A 17008-nucleotide genomic window follows, 5' to 3' on the forward strand; every position below is an offset into this window, starting at 1 on the left:
AACTTCGTGAGGTGACTGTAATACCCTATATCTTGATAAGAGTTTGGGTTATTTAAGTGTATGTATCTGTCAAAAGTCAACAAATGCAGACAAGATTTGTTCATTATATGTAAATTTTACTTAAAAAGGAAAAAAAGGCAAATAAATAATGAACTCTGATTAATGATAGACACGCTGAAGTATTTGAGGGAAATACACTGATGTCTGCATTTTACTTTGAAGTACATGAAGTTGGTGGATAAACAGAAGCATGGCTAGATGGATAGACAAGCAATAACGCGAGAACAGTATAATGTTAACAACAGAATCTAGATATATGTGTGCTTACAGTAAAATTCTTTCAATTTTTATGTATTTGGAAATTCCCTTAATAAAATATTGGAAAAAATAAAAATAACAATAACTGAAAAATGTCAGATGCCTACATCCAAAGATATTTATAGTGTCAACCAAAAATAATTACTGCAGTAGCCCTATTTCTGTGTAATCTGAGTCTTATTCAGCTTATAACCAATCTGTCATTCTTCCCTCTATAAAAAATGGTTATTATGAACCTGTTTCATATGAAACCCTCCTTCTACAGTAACAGGCCTAAGAGACAGCTGCATGAAAAGCAGAGACACACACAAGCTGATCAGAAAAACACAGAGCAGGGACTTCCCTAGTGGTGCAGTGGATAAGAATCTGCCTGCCAATGCAGGGGACATGTGTTCTATCCCTGGTCCAGGAAGATCCCACATGTCATGGAGCAACTAAGCCCGTGTGCCACAACTACTGAGCCTGCGCTCTAGAGCATGAGAATCACAACTACTGAAGCCTGCGTGCCTACAGCCCATGCTCTGCAACAAGAGAAGCCACCGTAATGAGAAGCCTGTGCACCACAACAAAGAGTAGCCCCTGCTCTCCGCAACTAGAGAAAGCCTGGGCACAGCAACAAAGACCCAACGCAGCCAGAAAAAAAAAAAAAAGACAGAGCAGAAAACTATAGTGACAAGCAAATGGGGCTGATACAGAGTATTTCCAGGGCATGCATGGTGTTACCTTTTATTGGGGACATCTACTGGATCCTCACAGCAATCTTGTGAAACAGGGAGGACTTTAGAAGATACCAGGCTCAGGACAACAGAAGTGTTCCTCATTGAAGGTAGGCCCTAGACCTTCAAAGAGCTCCTAACACAACAAAATGCCAGACACTAGATCATTCTGGACCTACTGAATGTTTCACCATTTCACAAACACATCATGAATGTTTGCAGCAACCACCCTGAAACCTCATTGCCTATCCCCATGTACTCTGTATTCTTAAACTCCAACTCTACCCCATTCTAAAACCTTAGCTTTGAAACCGTATTCTGATCCTAACTCTGGCACTTTGGAGTTAATTTTTTTGTCACCCTAGTGTCTGGCTCAATTTTTCTTAAAGAAATTTGGCTTTGACTTGCCTGCCTATCTCTTTCTGTCTAGACTTCCTGGAATAGGGCCCCACCCTATTTTGGCCCCTAGAAGCTAACTCCTGAAATCAGCTGGAAGAGTCCCACTTACAGCAATTCCTCATTAAAGGAAGGTTTGGATACACAGTTAGTTATCCACCTCCTCTGCAATGATTCCTCATCTATGTCTCCTGGTTTTGTTCTTAAGAGTGACAACTGAGCCTTTAGCTTCCCTATCCTCACTCTATGTCTCCTGGCTTTGTTCTTAAGAGTGACAACTGAGCCTTTAGCTTCCCTATCCTCATTGTAATTGGGCATTCTGCAGCTCTCGATGGTGTTCCAACAACTTACTCCTTAGTATCTATTCTTGACCAGTCTCCTATTAATGGCTTTGCTCCTAGTTTCTCAGCACCGTCAGATAGGCAGACTCTGTTTCCACAAATCAGATAGTGGCTAATAGGGCAAGTTTATATTATTAATTCCCATTCAGGAGAAACAGATATCGAGAGAAATCTAATAATTTGCCTATGGTTTCATGGCAAGGAAGCTGCAGATGTGTAGTTTGAACCCAGTGTTCTAATTCTACTATTCCTTTCTGCTTTTGGAAAGTGCCATAGTCATCAGGAGAAGAATTACAGTAATAATAGTTATCATCATCATCTATAATAATCATTGTATTGAGCACCTACTTTTGTGCTTGCATTATTCTATGAAGCATCTTAATGCCTGACACAGAGTAGAAACTCAGTAAATATCATATACGAATGAAAAATTTTCACATAGTGGGACTTCCCTGGTGGTGCAGTGGTTAAGAATCTGCCTGCCAATGCAGGGGACGTGGGTTCGACCCCTGGTCCAGGAAGATCCCGCATGCCACCGAGCAGCTAAGCCCGTGCGCCACAACTACTGAGCCTGTGCTCTAGAGCCCACGAGCCACAACTACTGAGCCCCCAAGTCACAACTACTGAAGCCCGGGTGCCTAGAGCCCGTGCTCCACAACAAGGGAAGCCACCGCAGTGAGGAGCCCACACACCACAATGAAGAGTAGGCCCCGCTCACCACAACTAGAGAAAAAGCCCGCGCGTATCAAATGAAGACCCGATGCAGACAAAAATTAATTAATTACTTAATTTTTTTAAGAAAAGAAAAAATTTCACATAGTTATTGTCTTCATTTACAAATAAACAAACTAAGGGGTAGACTTTTACCAAGGTCACACACCTAGATGATGATTTAAAATCAGACTGGTCTGTCTCCAGAATCTATACTTTTTCTACTTTTTCACGTAGCACTTCACTCCCAATGGTGCCAAACATCCCAACAGAAATCACCTTAAGGAAGTTCTCAACTAATGTTTTTACTATAGAAAATATAATAGAAATGCACTTGGGTCCCTTATTATCAATAGAGCAGAGAAGTTACTTTTGTGATTTTCTTAAAAGCAGATATAAATATAATTCTAATATAAAATTCAGGAGGAAACTGGGGTACTCCGATAACAGCTCTAACCTGATTTTGGATAGTAGTTCTCCTCTATCTGCACAGTCCACACTGACTTGTCGAATAAGTTCATGAAACACTGTATTATAAATGGTCTGTTCCTTCTTCAATATATGAAGTAGTTTGTGCATCTGGCAAAAGATAAGTATAATCAGTATTTATTACAGTCTTGCCAGTAAAAAACATCTTAGGACGTAAGCACTCAATGTGAATAAGTTTTAGAAACACCTTGATTAATTTGTTCACTTACATTTTCCTTTATAAACATATATAAAAAATGACATATTTTTTAAAAATCTATGTCTAATCATGCACCTCTTTATATGATGCACTGAGAAAGTCACAATATCACCACTATGTCATACCTGCCAAAAATACAAAACCTGAATTGAATAAGTATACATCAGACAAACCAAAATTAAGGAACATTCTATAGATATTGAGGTCAAGACAAACAAAGAACAGTTTCAAGTTATAGCTGTCTAAAGGAACATGACAACTAAAAGCACTGTGTGATCCTAGGATCTCGAAATGGAGGGGAAAATAGCTATAAAGGCCATTACAGGGACAATTAATAAAATTTGAAACTTAAATATGAACTATATTAGATAATACTATCATATCAATGTTAAATTTCCTGATTTTGATAACTATATTATGGATATATAAGAGATTGTCCTTATTTATAGGAAATATACCCTAAAATGTTTGCTGATAAAGAAGCATGAGGTTGCCAGCTTACTCTAAAATCGTTCAGAAAAAAAACATACACATAGAGATACATAGAGAGGGAAAGAGAATGACAAAGCCAATTGGGCACAGTGTAAACAATTACCAAACCCGGGTAAAGGTTACATAGGAGTGCCTTATATTGAACTTGTCTATAAGTTTCAAATTCTATAAAAATAAAAATTTATAAAACAAGAGAAATAGCCCCATAAAGAAAAACGTCTTTATCTATGTAAGACTGAAAGAGCTCTTTCATTAGGTGCAAAATAAAAATTATAAGTGATAAGAAAGCATGGTTTAATTGGCAGTGTTTTTAGTGGTATATAAAATAATAAGGGTCTTATAATCAGTGGTGCCTTATATTCAATTAAATATAATAATGACTAAAAATTAATTATACAATGTTTACCACATGCCAAGCACTGTCCTAAGCAATCTACATTCATTATGTCATTTAATCTCTACAACAACCCTATGAAGTAAATAATATTATTATCTGTAATTTACAGATGAGGAAATCAAGGTACAAATACATTAAATGACCTGCCCAAGGTCATCAGCTAATAAACGGCAGGGTCAGGAGTCCAATCCAGGCATTCTACCTCCAGAGTGCATGCTCTTAACCACTGGTTTACAGTGATCTTTGTAATTACCTTGGTTGGCCCTGTATATGCCTGATTTTCCACACCAGCCCTGTCTAGCATAGTATCCATCACATCATTCAGCTGGACCACTTCTACTCTTTTATTAGGTTTCCTAAAAGATTAAGATGACAGACATATATAATTAGTGTTACATCAGGTCATGCTCAGATGGCAAAGGAACATAATATGTATAAAGAAAATGTACATACTATGGAATATTAATAGTATTTTAAAGCGTTATACCTATATGTACAATACTAATCTAGTGGGATATCAATAATACAGTAAAACAAAATACAAAACAAAACAAAAACCAACAAAAATGCAAATAGTGTGATCCTCTTTTTCATAAAAGAAAATAATGTTCCACCTCCCAAAAAAACCCTATACCCCTATTGTGTAAGATTGTAAGAACACAGAAAAATGTGGAGTAATAAACACCAAGCCGCGAAGATCCGCTACCTCACAATATAAAAGAAAAGGGACAAGGGATAGATAAGAAAAGAAGCCTATAGCAAAATGGAGAAACACTAATGGTTATATTTAGAATATAAAAGTATTTTAAATATGATCCAGCAATCCCACTTGAAATCAGGATCTCGAAGAGAGGGACTTCCCCGGAAATCCAGGGGTTAAGAATCCATGCTTCCACTGCAGGGGGCACAGATTTGATCCCTGCAGGGGGCTATGATACTGCATGCCGCATGGTGTGGCCAAAAGAAAAAAAAAAAAAAAGAAGGATCTTGAAGAGACATTAACACTCTCAAGTTCATTGAAGCACTATTCACAACAGCCAAGATGTGGAAACAACCTAAATGTCCATTGATGAATGGATAAAGAAAATGTGGCGTGTGTGTGTGTGTGTGTGTATACATATATATATATATGTATACACACACACACACACACATACATACACACACACACATACATACACACACACACACACATACTGGAATATTGTTCAGCCTTAAAAAAAGAAGGAAATTCTGCGATATGCAACAACATGAATGTCCCTAGAGGACATTATGCTAAGTGAAATAAGCCAGTCACAGAAAAACAAACACTGTGTGATTCCACTTACATGGGGTATCTAACATAGTCAAACTCATAGAATCAGAAAGTGGAATGGTGGTTTGCAGGGGCTGAGGGGAGAAAGAAATGGAAAGTTGCTCATCAATGGGCATAATATTTCAGTTATGCAAGGTTCTACAGTTCTGCTGTACAATACTGTTCCTATAATTACAATATCGTATTGCACACTTAAAATTTTATTAAGAGGATAAATCTCATGCTAAGTATTCTTACCACAAATAAAATAAAATTTAAAAACAAACCAAAAAAAACTCATTTAAAATGGTAAAAAAAAAAAAAGTGTTTTTAGGGCTTCCCTGGTGGCGCAGTGGTTGAGAGTCCGCCTGCCAATGCAGGGGACATGGGTTTGTGCCCCGGTCCGGGAGGATCCCACATGCCGTGGAGCAGCTGGGCCCGTGAGCCATGGCCACTGGGCCTGTGTGTCCGGAGCCTGTGCTCCACAACGGGAGAGGCCACAAGAGTGAGAGGCACACGTACCGCAAAAAAAAAAAAAAAAAATCAATATGCAGTCGGACAAATGAAAACACTGATTAAATGATAGAATTGTAGGCAATTATTGTCTCGGTTTTCTGCAGTAATTTTAATATTTTTGTGTAATAAAGTACCAATAAAAAGGAAAATATGTGTATATAGTTATTCCTTCTTAGAAACACTCTCAAAAATAAACTATACTTACATGGATGGGAAGAGCAATAGTCTATTTTCACTATCTGTGAGGAGAGTAGTATATTTGCTGCAATAAATAAGACAGGTAAATATTATTATAAGAAAACTGTCTGGCCTATTTATCACATAACAAGACATGAAAAACTTAAGACCTCACAGAATTGAGAAGCTTGGAGACAATCAGAAAGGTCCATCATTTTACACACAAGAGGATACTTAAATAGCCTTAGACATCTACAGACACAGATATAATGATACTTATCATATTTTTTAAAATTTTAAGTAAAGGAGCTTTAATCACATTCCTCAAGGTATCACAATACAAAAATTTCTTTGATTCATTAAGAAAAATGACATTTCAAAGGTGGAAGAATGTTTTAAGACCACTGAAGTCAACAAAGTTAAGTGACTAAACAGATTATAAAATTAATAAGCAGAGCTGAAACTAGAAGCCAATCTTCCTGATGCCCAGCATATATAATCTGTCCTCTGGAAGTACTTGCTTATAGCTAAATGGGTATCACAATGAGAATCTCATGGTAATTCTTCAAATTCATTATTATTTATATATCTTTTTTCTTCCCCTAGTTAAAAAACACTTCCTTTGGTTCTGCCCCCTACTGGAACACAGTTGATTAATAAGGTCCACTTTCAGAATTTAGATTAGTGAAAAATATTCAGGGAATATAAAGACTCAAAGACGTTTCAAAAATGAGTATGTGAGAGGGACTAGAAGCAATGATACCCCAGGAGCAATGAGTACACCTAGCACCCAGATCTTGGTTTCTAAGAACCCTTCTCCACTAAAAGGCAAACAGTACTCCGTGGAGAAGTGACTCATAGCTCACTCCAAAGCTGGAGTTGGGAAATACAAGATGAACCTGAAAATCTTATTGAGCCAGAAAATAAGAGAACATTCAAAGAATGATGGGGACATGCCTAAAGAACACAAGAGCCAGCTCAAAGGATCTGGCATTAGCAAAATCAGGAAAAATTTGAACATCACTGATAGCAAAGAATTATAACTCACTGAAAAAAAACAGAAATCTATGAGTCTATATTGTAAAATGGCAACTAATATACACAAGAATGATGGAGCTAAAAAAGTCATCAAAAAGATCTATTAGTGGGTTACAAGGAAATACACACTAAAGTATTTGGTGGCAAAGGGTCATGAGGGCCTCCAACTTACTCTTGAATAGTTTAAGTGTGTGTGTGTGTGTGTGTGTGTGTGTGTGTGTATTAAAGCAAATAAGGCAAAATGTAAACACTCAGTGAGTCAGGAAAGAGGGTATACAGGAGTTCCCTGTCCCATTTTTGTAACTTTTTTATAATTTGGAAATTATATAAGAATTAAAAGTTACCCAAAAAATGAGTTCCATTTAGTTCCCTTTAGCAAAATATTGTTCTGAAACCCACCATCATACGGAAATGCCATTTAACATATGTATTGGATAAGGTAAAAAGAGTGACAGCTTCTGGATATTTTACTATAAAACCTAATCCAAAGTTCTAGTTTTTTAAACTATGAAACATTCAAGTGTTGTTTCAGAAAATAAAAGCAAGATCCCATTTTCAATCCCATTAGCAGAAATCAAAGAAAACTTGAAATGACTAGTCTGAAGTCTGGAGCTAAGACCTAGAGTGTGCATTATGAGATTCCAACTTAGAGGGCTACTTTCCTTTGTCATTGCTCAAAACCATTCCCAAAGAGGCATAGCAAGCGTTCAGAACAAAGATCTGTGTTTTTTTTTGTTTTTTTTTGTTTGTTTGTTTGTTTGTTTGTTTTTTAATTCAAAATTAAACAGTAGGAAAAGACAGAGAACAATTTAATCTAAACTAAAATCTCAAACTCTTTTTAAATTGAAATATAACTGATCTACAATATTATGTTAGTTTTAGGTATACAGCAAAATGATTCAGTTATATATTTTTTCAGATTTTTTTCCATTATAGGTTATTACAAGATATTCAATATCTTGTAATAGCACAGTTCCCTGTGCTATACAGTAAATTCTTGTTGCTTCAAACTCTTTTAAGTAAGACTTTTCTCATTAGTTTTTGATACCTTTCTTAAATTGTATTAGGATGGTAAGCCAGATGTTTACTCACTTCAGTGTAGATATTGCTTGGGAACATGAGTGAACTGCTCAGGTTCCTCTATGTCTGGGAAGTAGGAAACAGTTCAACTTGTCAGATATTCAGTATATACCACAGTACTCACTCATCATAACACTCCAAACCTGAAACTCCTGTATTTGACACAATATGAAATTCTTCAGGAATCAAAGTATCTGTTAGTTTCTTTGGCTTAAAAAAAAAGAAGAACAATAATAATGAAAACAAGCAGATGAAAAAAATGGAGTTTCACAAATCCTAATTCCTATACCAAAGGGATACTACTTATTAAGAGATTTTGATCAGAGAAATAACAATATTATTAATATGGGTCATGGCAAGGAGTAATAAACTTTTAGCAGAGCACAAATTAAAGAATTAGCCAAGGGGTTTCCCTTGTGGCTCAGTGGTTAAGAATCCGCCTGCCAATGCAGGGGACCTGGGTTCGACCCCTGGTCCGGGAAGATCCCACATGCCACCGAGCAGCTAAGCCCATGCGCCACAACTACTGAGACTGTGCTCTACAGCCCACAAGCCACAAATACTGAGCCCATGTGCCATGAATACTGAAGCCCACGCACCAAGAGTCTGTGCTCCGCAACAAGAGAAGCTACCGCAATAAGAAGCCCGTGTACCACAACAAAGAGTGGCCCCCGCTCACCACAACTAGAGAAAGCCCACGCACAGCAACGAAGACCCAACGCAGCCAAAAATAAATAAATAAATGTTTAAAATAAATAAATAAATAAATAAATAAAATTAAAAATTAGCCATGAATTAAAGAACAATCTTGGTTTTAGTATTAATTACACAAAAATCTATTGACTTTAAAATTCAATAGGAATGTAAAATTTACCTTAGCAACAAGCCAAAAATAAGAATTCTACAATTTTTTTTCTGCCTTTTTTTAAATTGAAGTACAGTTGATTTACAATGTTGTGTTACTTTCAAGAATTCTACAACTTTAAACTGTTGGTTTCTTTTTAAAAAAAATCTAGTCTCCTACACTGTATTATCTAGATTAACGTAAATAACTGTAGTTTGGAAAATGGCTTAAAATAAGATATGTTTGATCATCTCCCACTAAATGCCCTTTTCTAGAAATAATTAGAAAGTGCTATGAAAACATAAACAATGCAGGTTGTTATAGTATGACATGGCTTTATATTTGGGGGAAATTTTTTTTTTAAGTAGAGAGAGGGAGAGGAAATTATTTGTCAAATACTTTATTTACCTTATGAGGCACAAGGACACCATCACGTGACTGTAATGAACGGTCCATTTGTGGGGGACAAACTGTGCTCTCCCTAGTCTCTCCTTTAACATATTTAACATCGTACAGAAAAGAAATATCCCTAAAAGATAAGAAAAATATATTTACAAAGTAAATTTTGTCTGGCTACTGGTTAAGAGTGGGTAAAGTCCACACACATCCTTCTAGTGGATACAAAGGGACACAAAACTGGTCTCCTTACCTCATACTTGACTAAGAAGGCGGAGGCATTAGGGTTTTCCCCCTGCACTCTTCCTCTTCTCCATCTCAAATTTCTCATTTGCCTTTCCTTCAACCTCATGTCAAGATGTATTCTCTTCCCCAGGATTACTTCCTCCACTTAAGTCCTTCATTTCATCTTTGCCCACATCCTTGGGGACCTCATTCCACCAATCCTAATTTCTGTGTATTTCCTTTTCTCTTGGAACATTCCCCCCGGTCTCTAACTCAAGTCTTCTCCCCTTCTAAAAATTTTCCCTTGACCATACATTGTTGTTGTCAAGTTACCTTGATCTCTCTCTCACTTTCTGCTAAACATCAGACTTCTAAAAATTTCCCTGCAGTCGGGAAATCATTCTCTAGAAAGCTGAGGATGACTTTCTACAGCTAAGTCATCAGTTCTCATCTTCCACTATTTTCCTGGAATATTTTCCAGGGTTGATCACCTCTCTTCTTAAAAACACTCTCCTCTCCTCTATCCTCTGTATGACTGGACTCTCCTGGTTCTCTCATCCTACCTACCCCTTCTTGAACATCTCCGTGACCTCCTGCCTACCAAATGGAAATGCTCCACAATGTCCTGTCCTCATCCCTCTGTGCTTTCCCTATACTTTCTCCCTTGGCAATGCTATCAAATCTCACCTTATCATATTTGTTACCTCTAGATATGACTGAATAATTCTCCTTCATTCTCACTTTTCACCCTTCTATATTCACTAATTCTGTCAGTTAGCACCACCACTCTACTCATCAAAAATCTCAGCATCCATAACTGATTCCGTCCCATCCTTTGTCCTCAATATCTATCACTAACACTTATTAATTTTACAGTCACCCTCCTCTTGTCTCTTGCCAATGCCAAATCAAGGTAACTTTTGCCATGTAAGGTATGTATCCACAGGTTCCAAGGACTGCAGCGAGGACATTTCAGGGAGGTCATTATCCTATCACATTACAGATCTTCACATTTTAAAAAATTCCAACTCAGATGTCATTTGACATTAAAACTTTAATGTCAGTTTATTGCTGCATTCAGATATAGCTAATTATTTTTTCAAAGTACTTCAAACATCTCATAACTACTAATTACTATATAGTAATAATTATAGCCATGGTCTGATGGCATAAAGTACCAATACTTATGACACCAAAGCCCCAGGACACAGAAATGAATAGCCTAAATTTCTACCACTTTTTCTAGCACTGAGACATAGCTGAGTAATAACACCTTATATTTACATAGCAGTGTATAGTTTTACAAGTGCTCTTACATTCATTATCTCATTTGTGCTTTCTATATCCCTGGAAGGTACACAAAATGGAGCAAGTCTATTATTCCCCTTTTACAAGTGAGAAAATGGAACTCAGAAAGACTAAATAACCTACCCAAGTATTAGTAACTCTCAACTTACTATTAAGTGATATTTCAGTAAGGAGCATGGAGGGAGTAAATTATTTTTTGGAGGGAGTAAATTGATAAATTAACCATACACAGAAAATTAGCAGATTACAATCTTCACAGGGAAAATGTTGACATTTCGGATATTTTTAGGAATGATATAAAAACAACAAATATAATTTGCTGATTTGATCTGAAACAGTGTAAAGGTTAAGGGTTCGCTTTGAGGAAAAGCAGGGATTAAGCACTTGTTTTTCAAGGTTTTGCAGGTCATGAAGCTGTTACCTAGCTCTTCTCAGATGTGCAAATAAAAGAGGCCCTAAAGGCATTCTGCCTGATATTTCCCCTTCTACTAGGGTACAACAAAGAATAGGAGAGAAGGGGACAAGTACATGAAGGCATGCAAAAGCAAATTTAAAACAAGTGAAAAGTCAGCAAAGCCAGCACCTATTGCCATCCTCTTGATAATAATCATACACAAAAAGGTAGACCCATGTCCTCTTCAGATTGTATTCTGGTTCATTAAAGATACTTCAAGCGGGCTTCCCTGGTGGCACAGTGGTTAAGAATCTGCTTGCCAAAGCAGAGGACACCAGTTCAAGCCCTGGTCTGGGAAGATCCCACATGCCGCGGAGCAACTAAGCCTGTGCGCCACAACTACTGAGCCTGCGCTCTAGAGCCCACAAGCCACAACTACTGAGCCCGTGTGCCACAGCTACTGAAGCCCGTGTGCCTAGAGCCTGCAACAAGAGAAGCCACCGCAATGAGAAGCCCGCGCACCGTAACGAAGAGTAGCCCCCGCTCGCCACAACTAGAGAAAGCCCGCGCACAGCAACGGAGACCCAATGCAGCCAAAAATAAATAAATAAATGTATTTTTTTTAAAAAGATACTTCAAGCTTTGAAATCTTGATTCTATGATTTTATTTTGATTTAAAATCAATGATTCTATGATTTTACAATTTTTCTGATTCTGCTCCTCCCAAGGAAATCATACAAAATGAGATAATGATTCTATTCATCTGCATCTACCCAACTATCTTCCTTCTTTACCTTCCAGCTCCTGTTAGGGAAACAGGATGGTCAATCAGATATTTGAACTTATTTCTTCGAATAGGGTTATGCCAGACGTGGTCAACAGGGCGTGGAAGAGTACCCTGGGAAAAAGAAAAACATGAATACACAGCAGAGGGCGCTCTAGTCAAGTGAAATCTATTCTTAATCATTTTTGAGTATTTACATTAAAGGCATTTGAATATTCTATGGAAAAAGAGAGAGCAGAATTCTTATTTAATACCAAGGAGAAAGACTGAAACTAGGACAATTCAATAGTGAAAGAAAAATATCAAGACTACGAGTAGTAATGACCGTTTAGGTAAATCACATAAAAACAGGTTAATGGAAATACTCAAGTATTTCCTTGAAAATATGCAAAAGAGTTTAGTTTTCAATCTAGGAAATTAATTTTAAAATATTCTTAAGACAATCTGGAATACATAACATATGCTAAATAAATACTTAATGAACCGGATACCAAAGGATAAATGTTCCCAAGTACTTTATATATGTATATACACACCTTTGGGGTTTTAATTTTCTTAGGAGGCAGTAAGTTTTCAGGACAAGGACCAGCATTGGCTGTATAAGTCAGAGAAAGTAGAACTTCCTGAGGGATGAACTCATTCTGAAGGGAAGTAGGAAGGGGTTTCGATGGATCCACCAGACTTTTTTTCTCCCTTAGTTTAGGAAGTCCTAAGAAAATAATGGGAAAGAAAAGCTTACTGTAGTTTTTTTGAGAGTTAATTAGAGATTCCCAGGCTACCTCATCAATCCCATATATATGTTGCTAACAGAGAGAAACATTGCTTCTGGTTGCCAAGAATAGCAGCAATATTTAAAACACTGAAAACCAACTAGTCAAGAAAAAGTAACTCATATTGTCTGCCCTACTCACACTTACATCAGACATGAGTTCAAAAACTCAGGTACAAAGATGAACCTCCATTATTCCAAATTCAAAGTTGAAAATTAAACTCACTTCACTTGATCAACTAACCGAGACAGCGTGAAGAAGATGGGAATGTCTATTTTCCCTTTGATGTGAAAATGACAAAAGAAATCTCCTCTCCTCAAAACTGTCAAATTATTTAGTAATTTTTTCTATATAAGTTCAAAGGTGAAAATTAAATTGGAATATTTATAGAGTGAAAGGTATCTGAGTTAGATTTAAATGTAGAATTGGGATCCTTAGAAATGAAGAGAGTGGAATAATCTGAGCAAATTAGTGCAGTAAAACTCAGTCTAAAGAGTGTTCTACTCAGCTTGACTAGGGCAGAGGAGTTATAAAGGTAGGGGAGTAGGCCTAATACAGGAAAAGGTCTCCTATGCAGTCAGCAAGGAGGGTTAGGTTGTCAATCTTCTTAAAGAACTCTCAACTCATCTATGCCCCTCACATAGAATGGTTTACGTTAATTTCTGTAAGGATGTATCATGCTTTGATCACCATCAAAACCTCTGAATTCACATTACTAAGAGTCTATCTCTTGAAAGTTTGGGATGGAGTCAGAATATCAGAGGAAATAAGGGAAAAAAAAAAAGTTAGGTGGGACTTTAGCAGAATCTCCCCTAAAAACAAGATGTAGGTGAGTTGGAGGAAGCTTTAACATAATGAGGGGTAGGAATGAGTCTAGCAGATTCTTCTTCTTTTTTTTTGGGGGGGGGGGCATGCAGGATCTTAGTTCCCAGACCAGGGATCGAACCCGAGCCCCCTGAAATGGAAGCACGGAGTCTTAACCACTGGACTGCCAGGGAAGTCACTAGCAGATTCTTATTCCAGTACAGATCTGCATTTAGCTATATATGAATGAAAATCTTATACAAATAATTACTTTCATTCAGAATAATCACTAAAACCTGATACAAACTGGTTCCTTAACAAATATCCCAAAAAAGTACTGTTTCATAACAACCATTGGTATTTAAAATAGGTTGAATTTAGAACAATATAAAACTCATTAGCATTTGAAAAAAATTACAAACACAGTCCTTACGCAGAGTAGTGAAAAATACTATAAAAGGAATGGCTTTTGATTTTATTGAAACAAGTGTATTGGAAAAAACGAAACTAATTAAAGTATCCTGAAATCTCAGATTAAGGAAAATAGTGAACGTATTGTGATTTCTGACTATGGCCATGATTATTTATGCCTTGAAGAACTTTACCTGTCTCTTCCTTGGATGCAAAGATTTTCACATTTTTGCCCTCAGGTGTTGACGTTGAGGGCGTTTTGGGGAGCGACATAGTAAGCAATGCTTTCTATCACTCTCTAGTAATTTGAAATACCCCTCCAGAAAGCTAACCTAGAAACAAATCAGCGGCATTACTGGGATTTGGCAGGGCTGCCACATTGACCTGCAGGAAAGAGAGAGAGAGAGAGAGACAGACCCGTTAACTGTTTATGTTAAAATTGGAGTCTCCAATTCATCTAGCATGGGTTTTCTTTGGGGAGACTTCCGGGCTCTAAAGTCCTCTGATGCGACTAAGAAGCCTGTGGGTGGATCAGAGTCTTGGCCCAAGTCGGTAAGTACACGCTCGGCCCACCTCTCCGACCACCGGCACCACCTGAAGGCGCCCCTTGCTCGAGGTCCCGGCCTTCCTACAGGCAGCGCCCGGCGCACGCAGCCCCACCGACTCGCGGTCGGGCAGAGTTCGCACCGTTTCTGCATCAGAAGTGATGGGAAACCGACACTTGCAGCCCGTACCTGTTAACTGTGCTTCCCGCCAGACATCTTGCAGCCGCATCTTTTCCCAAACGCCTGCGTGTCGCCATAGAAACCCAGGACCCCGGGCCTTAGCAACCCTCAGTGGCGGCTGCCTTCGGCGGTGCCTGCGGAGGACTGAGACGGCTAAGAAACAGTTTCTCGGGGATCCGATGTGTTTTAAATCTCAACATAGATTCAACAGCAATGAAGAATAAAAATGTTTAATCGGGCCGTTCTCACGGAGTCAGAAAGTGTCTGGATCCAGGCGCTTCCACGGCAGGCGGTCGCTCTCCCCCTGCCCCGGGAAGACTTCGGGGTAGGACTTGAGCAAGTTTCTGGCATCACTCTATCCCACTTTTTTGTTGTCTCCTCTGTTTTTCTAAAAGCCACATTCAGGGGGAAATTGGGTAAACAAAAACTCTGTGTTCCCATCAGTTGAGGCATTATTGCAGAAGCTGCTCCTGTCCTTGGCATTTCCATCGAGTCTTCCATGGATTATTAAGCACCGCCCGCGCCCCCCTCCCCATCCTACTTTTACCTTTCTGTGCAGGGGGAAGGCATTCCTAGGTCCAGACTTTTTTTGGCTGGAGGCAGGTAAGGAGACTGCACTTCAGGCAGAGCCAACCCAAGTCAAATCGTTGGGTATTACTGCTTAAACACCTGTTCTCAGGAAGTAATGGGATAAACACATTAGAACGGAGGAGCTGAGAGCCCGCCTCTTACCACCACCAGGATTAGCCAACCAAACTTGGGTCTGCTCGCCCAAAGCACAGCCTGGTTGTGATGAAGGAAAATAGAGTTTATTACAAGGTGTGATGAAGGAAAATACAGAGTTTATTGCAAGGTGCTAAGCAAGGAGAATAGGCTCAAAAGACCTGAACTCCCCAATGGCTTTCAGGGAAGGGTTTTTAAAGGGTTTTTAAAAGGGTTTTTAAAGGAGAGAGTCGCAGGTGCCTGATCAGCTTGTGGACATTTTTCTGATTGATTTCTGGTTGGTGGGGAGATAACCAGGTGGTATTTCGGGAGGCAACATCATCAGCCTTATGGTTCCAAACGGTCTGGGGTCTACGTGCTTTTGTTAGCATGCAGTCAACTTCTTCCATCTGGTGGGGAGTTAGTATATGTAATAAACTCAAGGATATGGCTCAGAATATTATCTATAGCCCTTGGGTAGGAACTAAGGGTCATTGACTTTTGCTTTATAGCTAAACTATTATTTTACTTGACTGTTTTCCTTTCTTTCTGCATTTTCTCACTTCTCTGAATTTGCTCTTTGGAACTTGGGGAAGGCCTAGGAGGCTGAAGCTTTTCTGCAAACAAGAGGCAGGGGATGGGGGTGTGGGGCAGTGTCTTTCCCCCGGAAGGCTTCACAGGGTCCTGCTGCTTGGTTTCAGGATCATTTTGTATTAGGATGAAACCTTAATGCCAAGTAATGCTGGTGGATTCCCAGCATCTAGATGCCTCTAGTCTGAAAAATAAATTTCAGGAGGGAAGAAAACTTCTCTTGTTCAGTCATCATATTCCTTAGTACCAAGCATAGTGCCTGGCACAAACACCTTCAATACATGTTTGAAAATCAGCTGGACAGTTCTAATGCTTCTGTGTTTATATGCTTAAGTCTCTGGGTTTTGGGAGACTCATAATAGCTCATAGAAATATGAGCAAAGTGTTGAAAAGAAAAACAGTACAATCTCTATGCCCCTTTTAATTCTTCTAAACACCTTGGGTATCTAAACATTTTAGCCTTTAGCCCTATCTCCCATCATCCTAAGTTTTTTCTAGATTTTCCAAGAATTAAAATACACATAGCACACACATATTTCACCTTAAGGACTGGCAACCATCAAAACAGGTGAGGGGCAGAAGCAATGCACAAGCAGGTGCAAGGTAATTTTCCTCCAAAGTTTGTCTTCCTCCCTCCTCACTGCTGTCCTGACTCTACATTAGAGTTTGGAACCATAAGCAGGATACTGAACTTCAGATGTCCCAAAACTCCAGCATCAGTTTATACATGGTTTATCAAGCTTTTACGTATTAGAAGAACAAAGTAATTCATCTTTCACATTCTTAAGTTTTAAAAAATCTAAAGTAGGGCTTCCCTGGTGGTGCAGTGGTTGAGAGTCCGCCTGCCGATGCAGGGGACGCGGGTTCGTGCCCCGGTCCGGGAGGATCCC

The 17008-nt window shown here is 38.5% G+C and overlaps 1 protein-coding gene across 1 annotated transcript in view; it reads right to left on the bottom strand.

Moving 5' to 3' along the window:
- Positions 1–14373, bottom strand: part of AXDND1 (axonemal dynein light chain domain containing 1) — a 71621-nt gene extending 57248 nt beyond the window's left edge. Inside the window, 8 exon segments of the mRNA XM_007448537.1 lie at positions 2940–3061; positions 4313–4415; positions 6075–6131; positions 8289–8374; positions 9417–9537; positions 12126–12229; positions 12652–12824; positions 14295–14373. Of these exon segments, the coding sequence (XP_007448599.1) occupies positions 2940–3061; positions 4313–4415; positions 6075–6131; positions 8289–8374; positions 9417–9537; positions 12126–12229; positions 12652–12824; positions 14295–14373 (845 nt within the window).
- Between the last annotated feature and the right edge of the window lie 2635 nt (positions 14374–17008).

Source organism: Lipotes vexillifer, unplaced genomic scaffold (genome assembly GCF_000442215.2).
Source record: "Lipotes vexillifer unplaced genomic scaffold, Lipotes_vexillifer_v1.1 scaffold76, whole genome shotgun sequence".
Classification (NCBI taxonomy): Eukaryota; Metazoa; Chordata; class Mammalia; order Artiodactyla; family Lipotidae; genus Lipotes; species Lipotes vexillifer.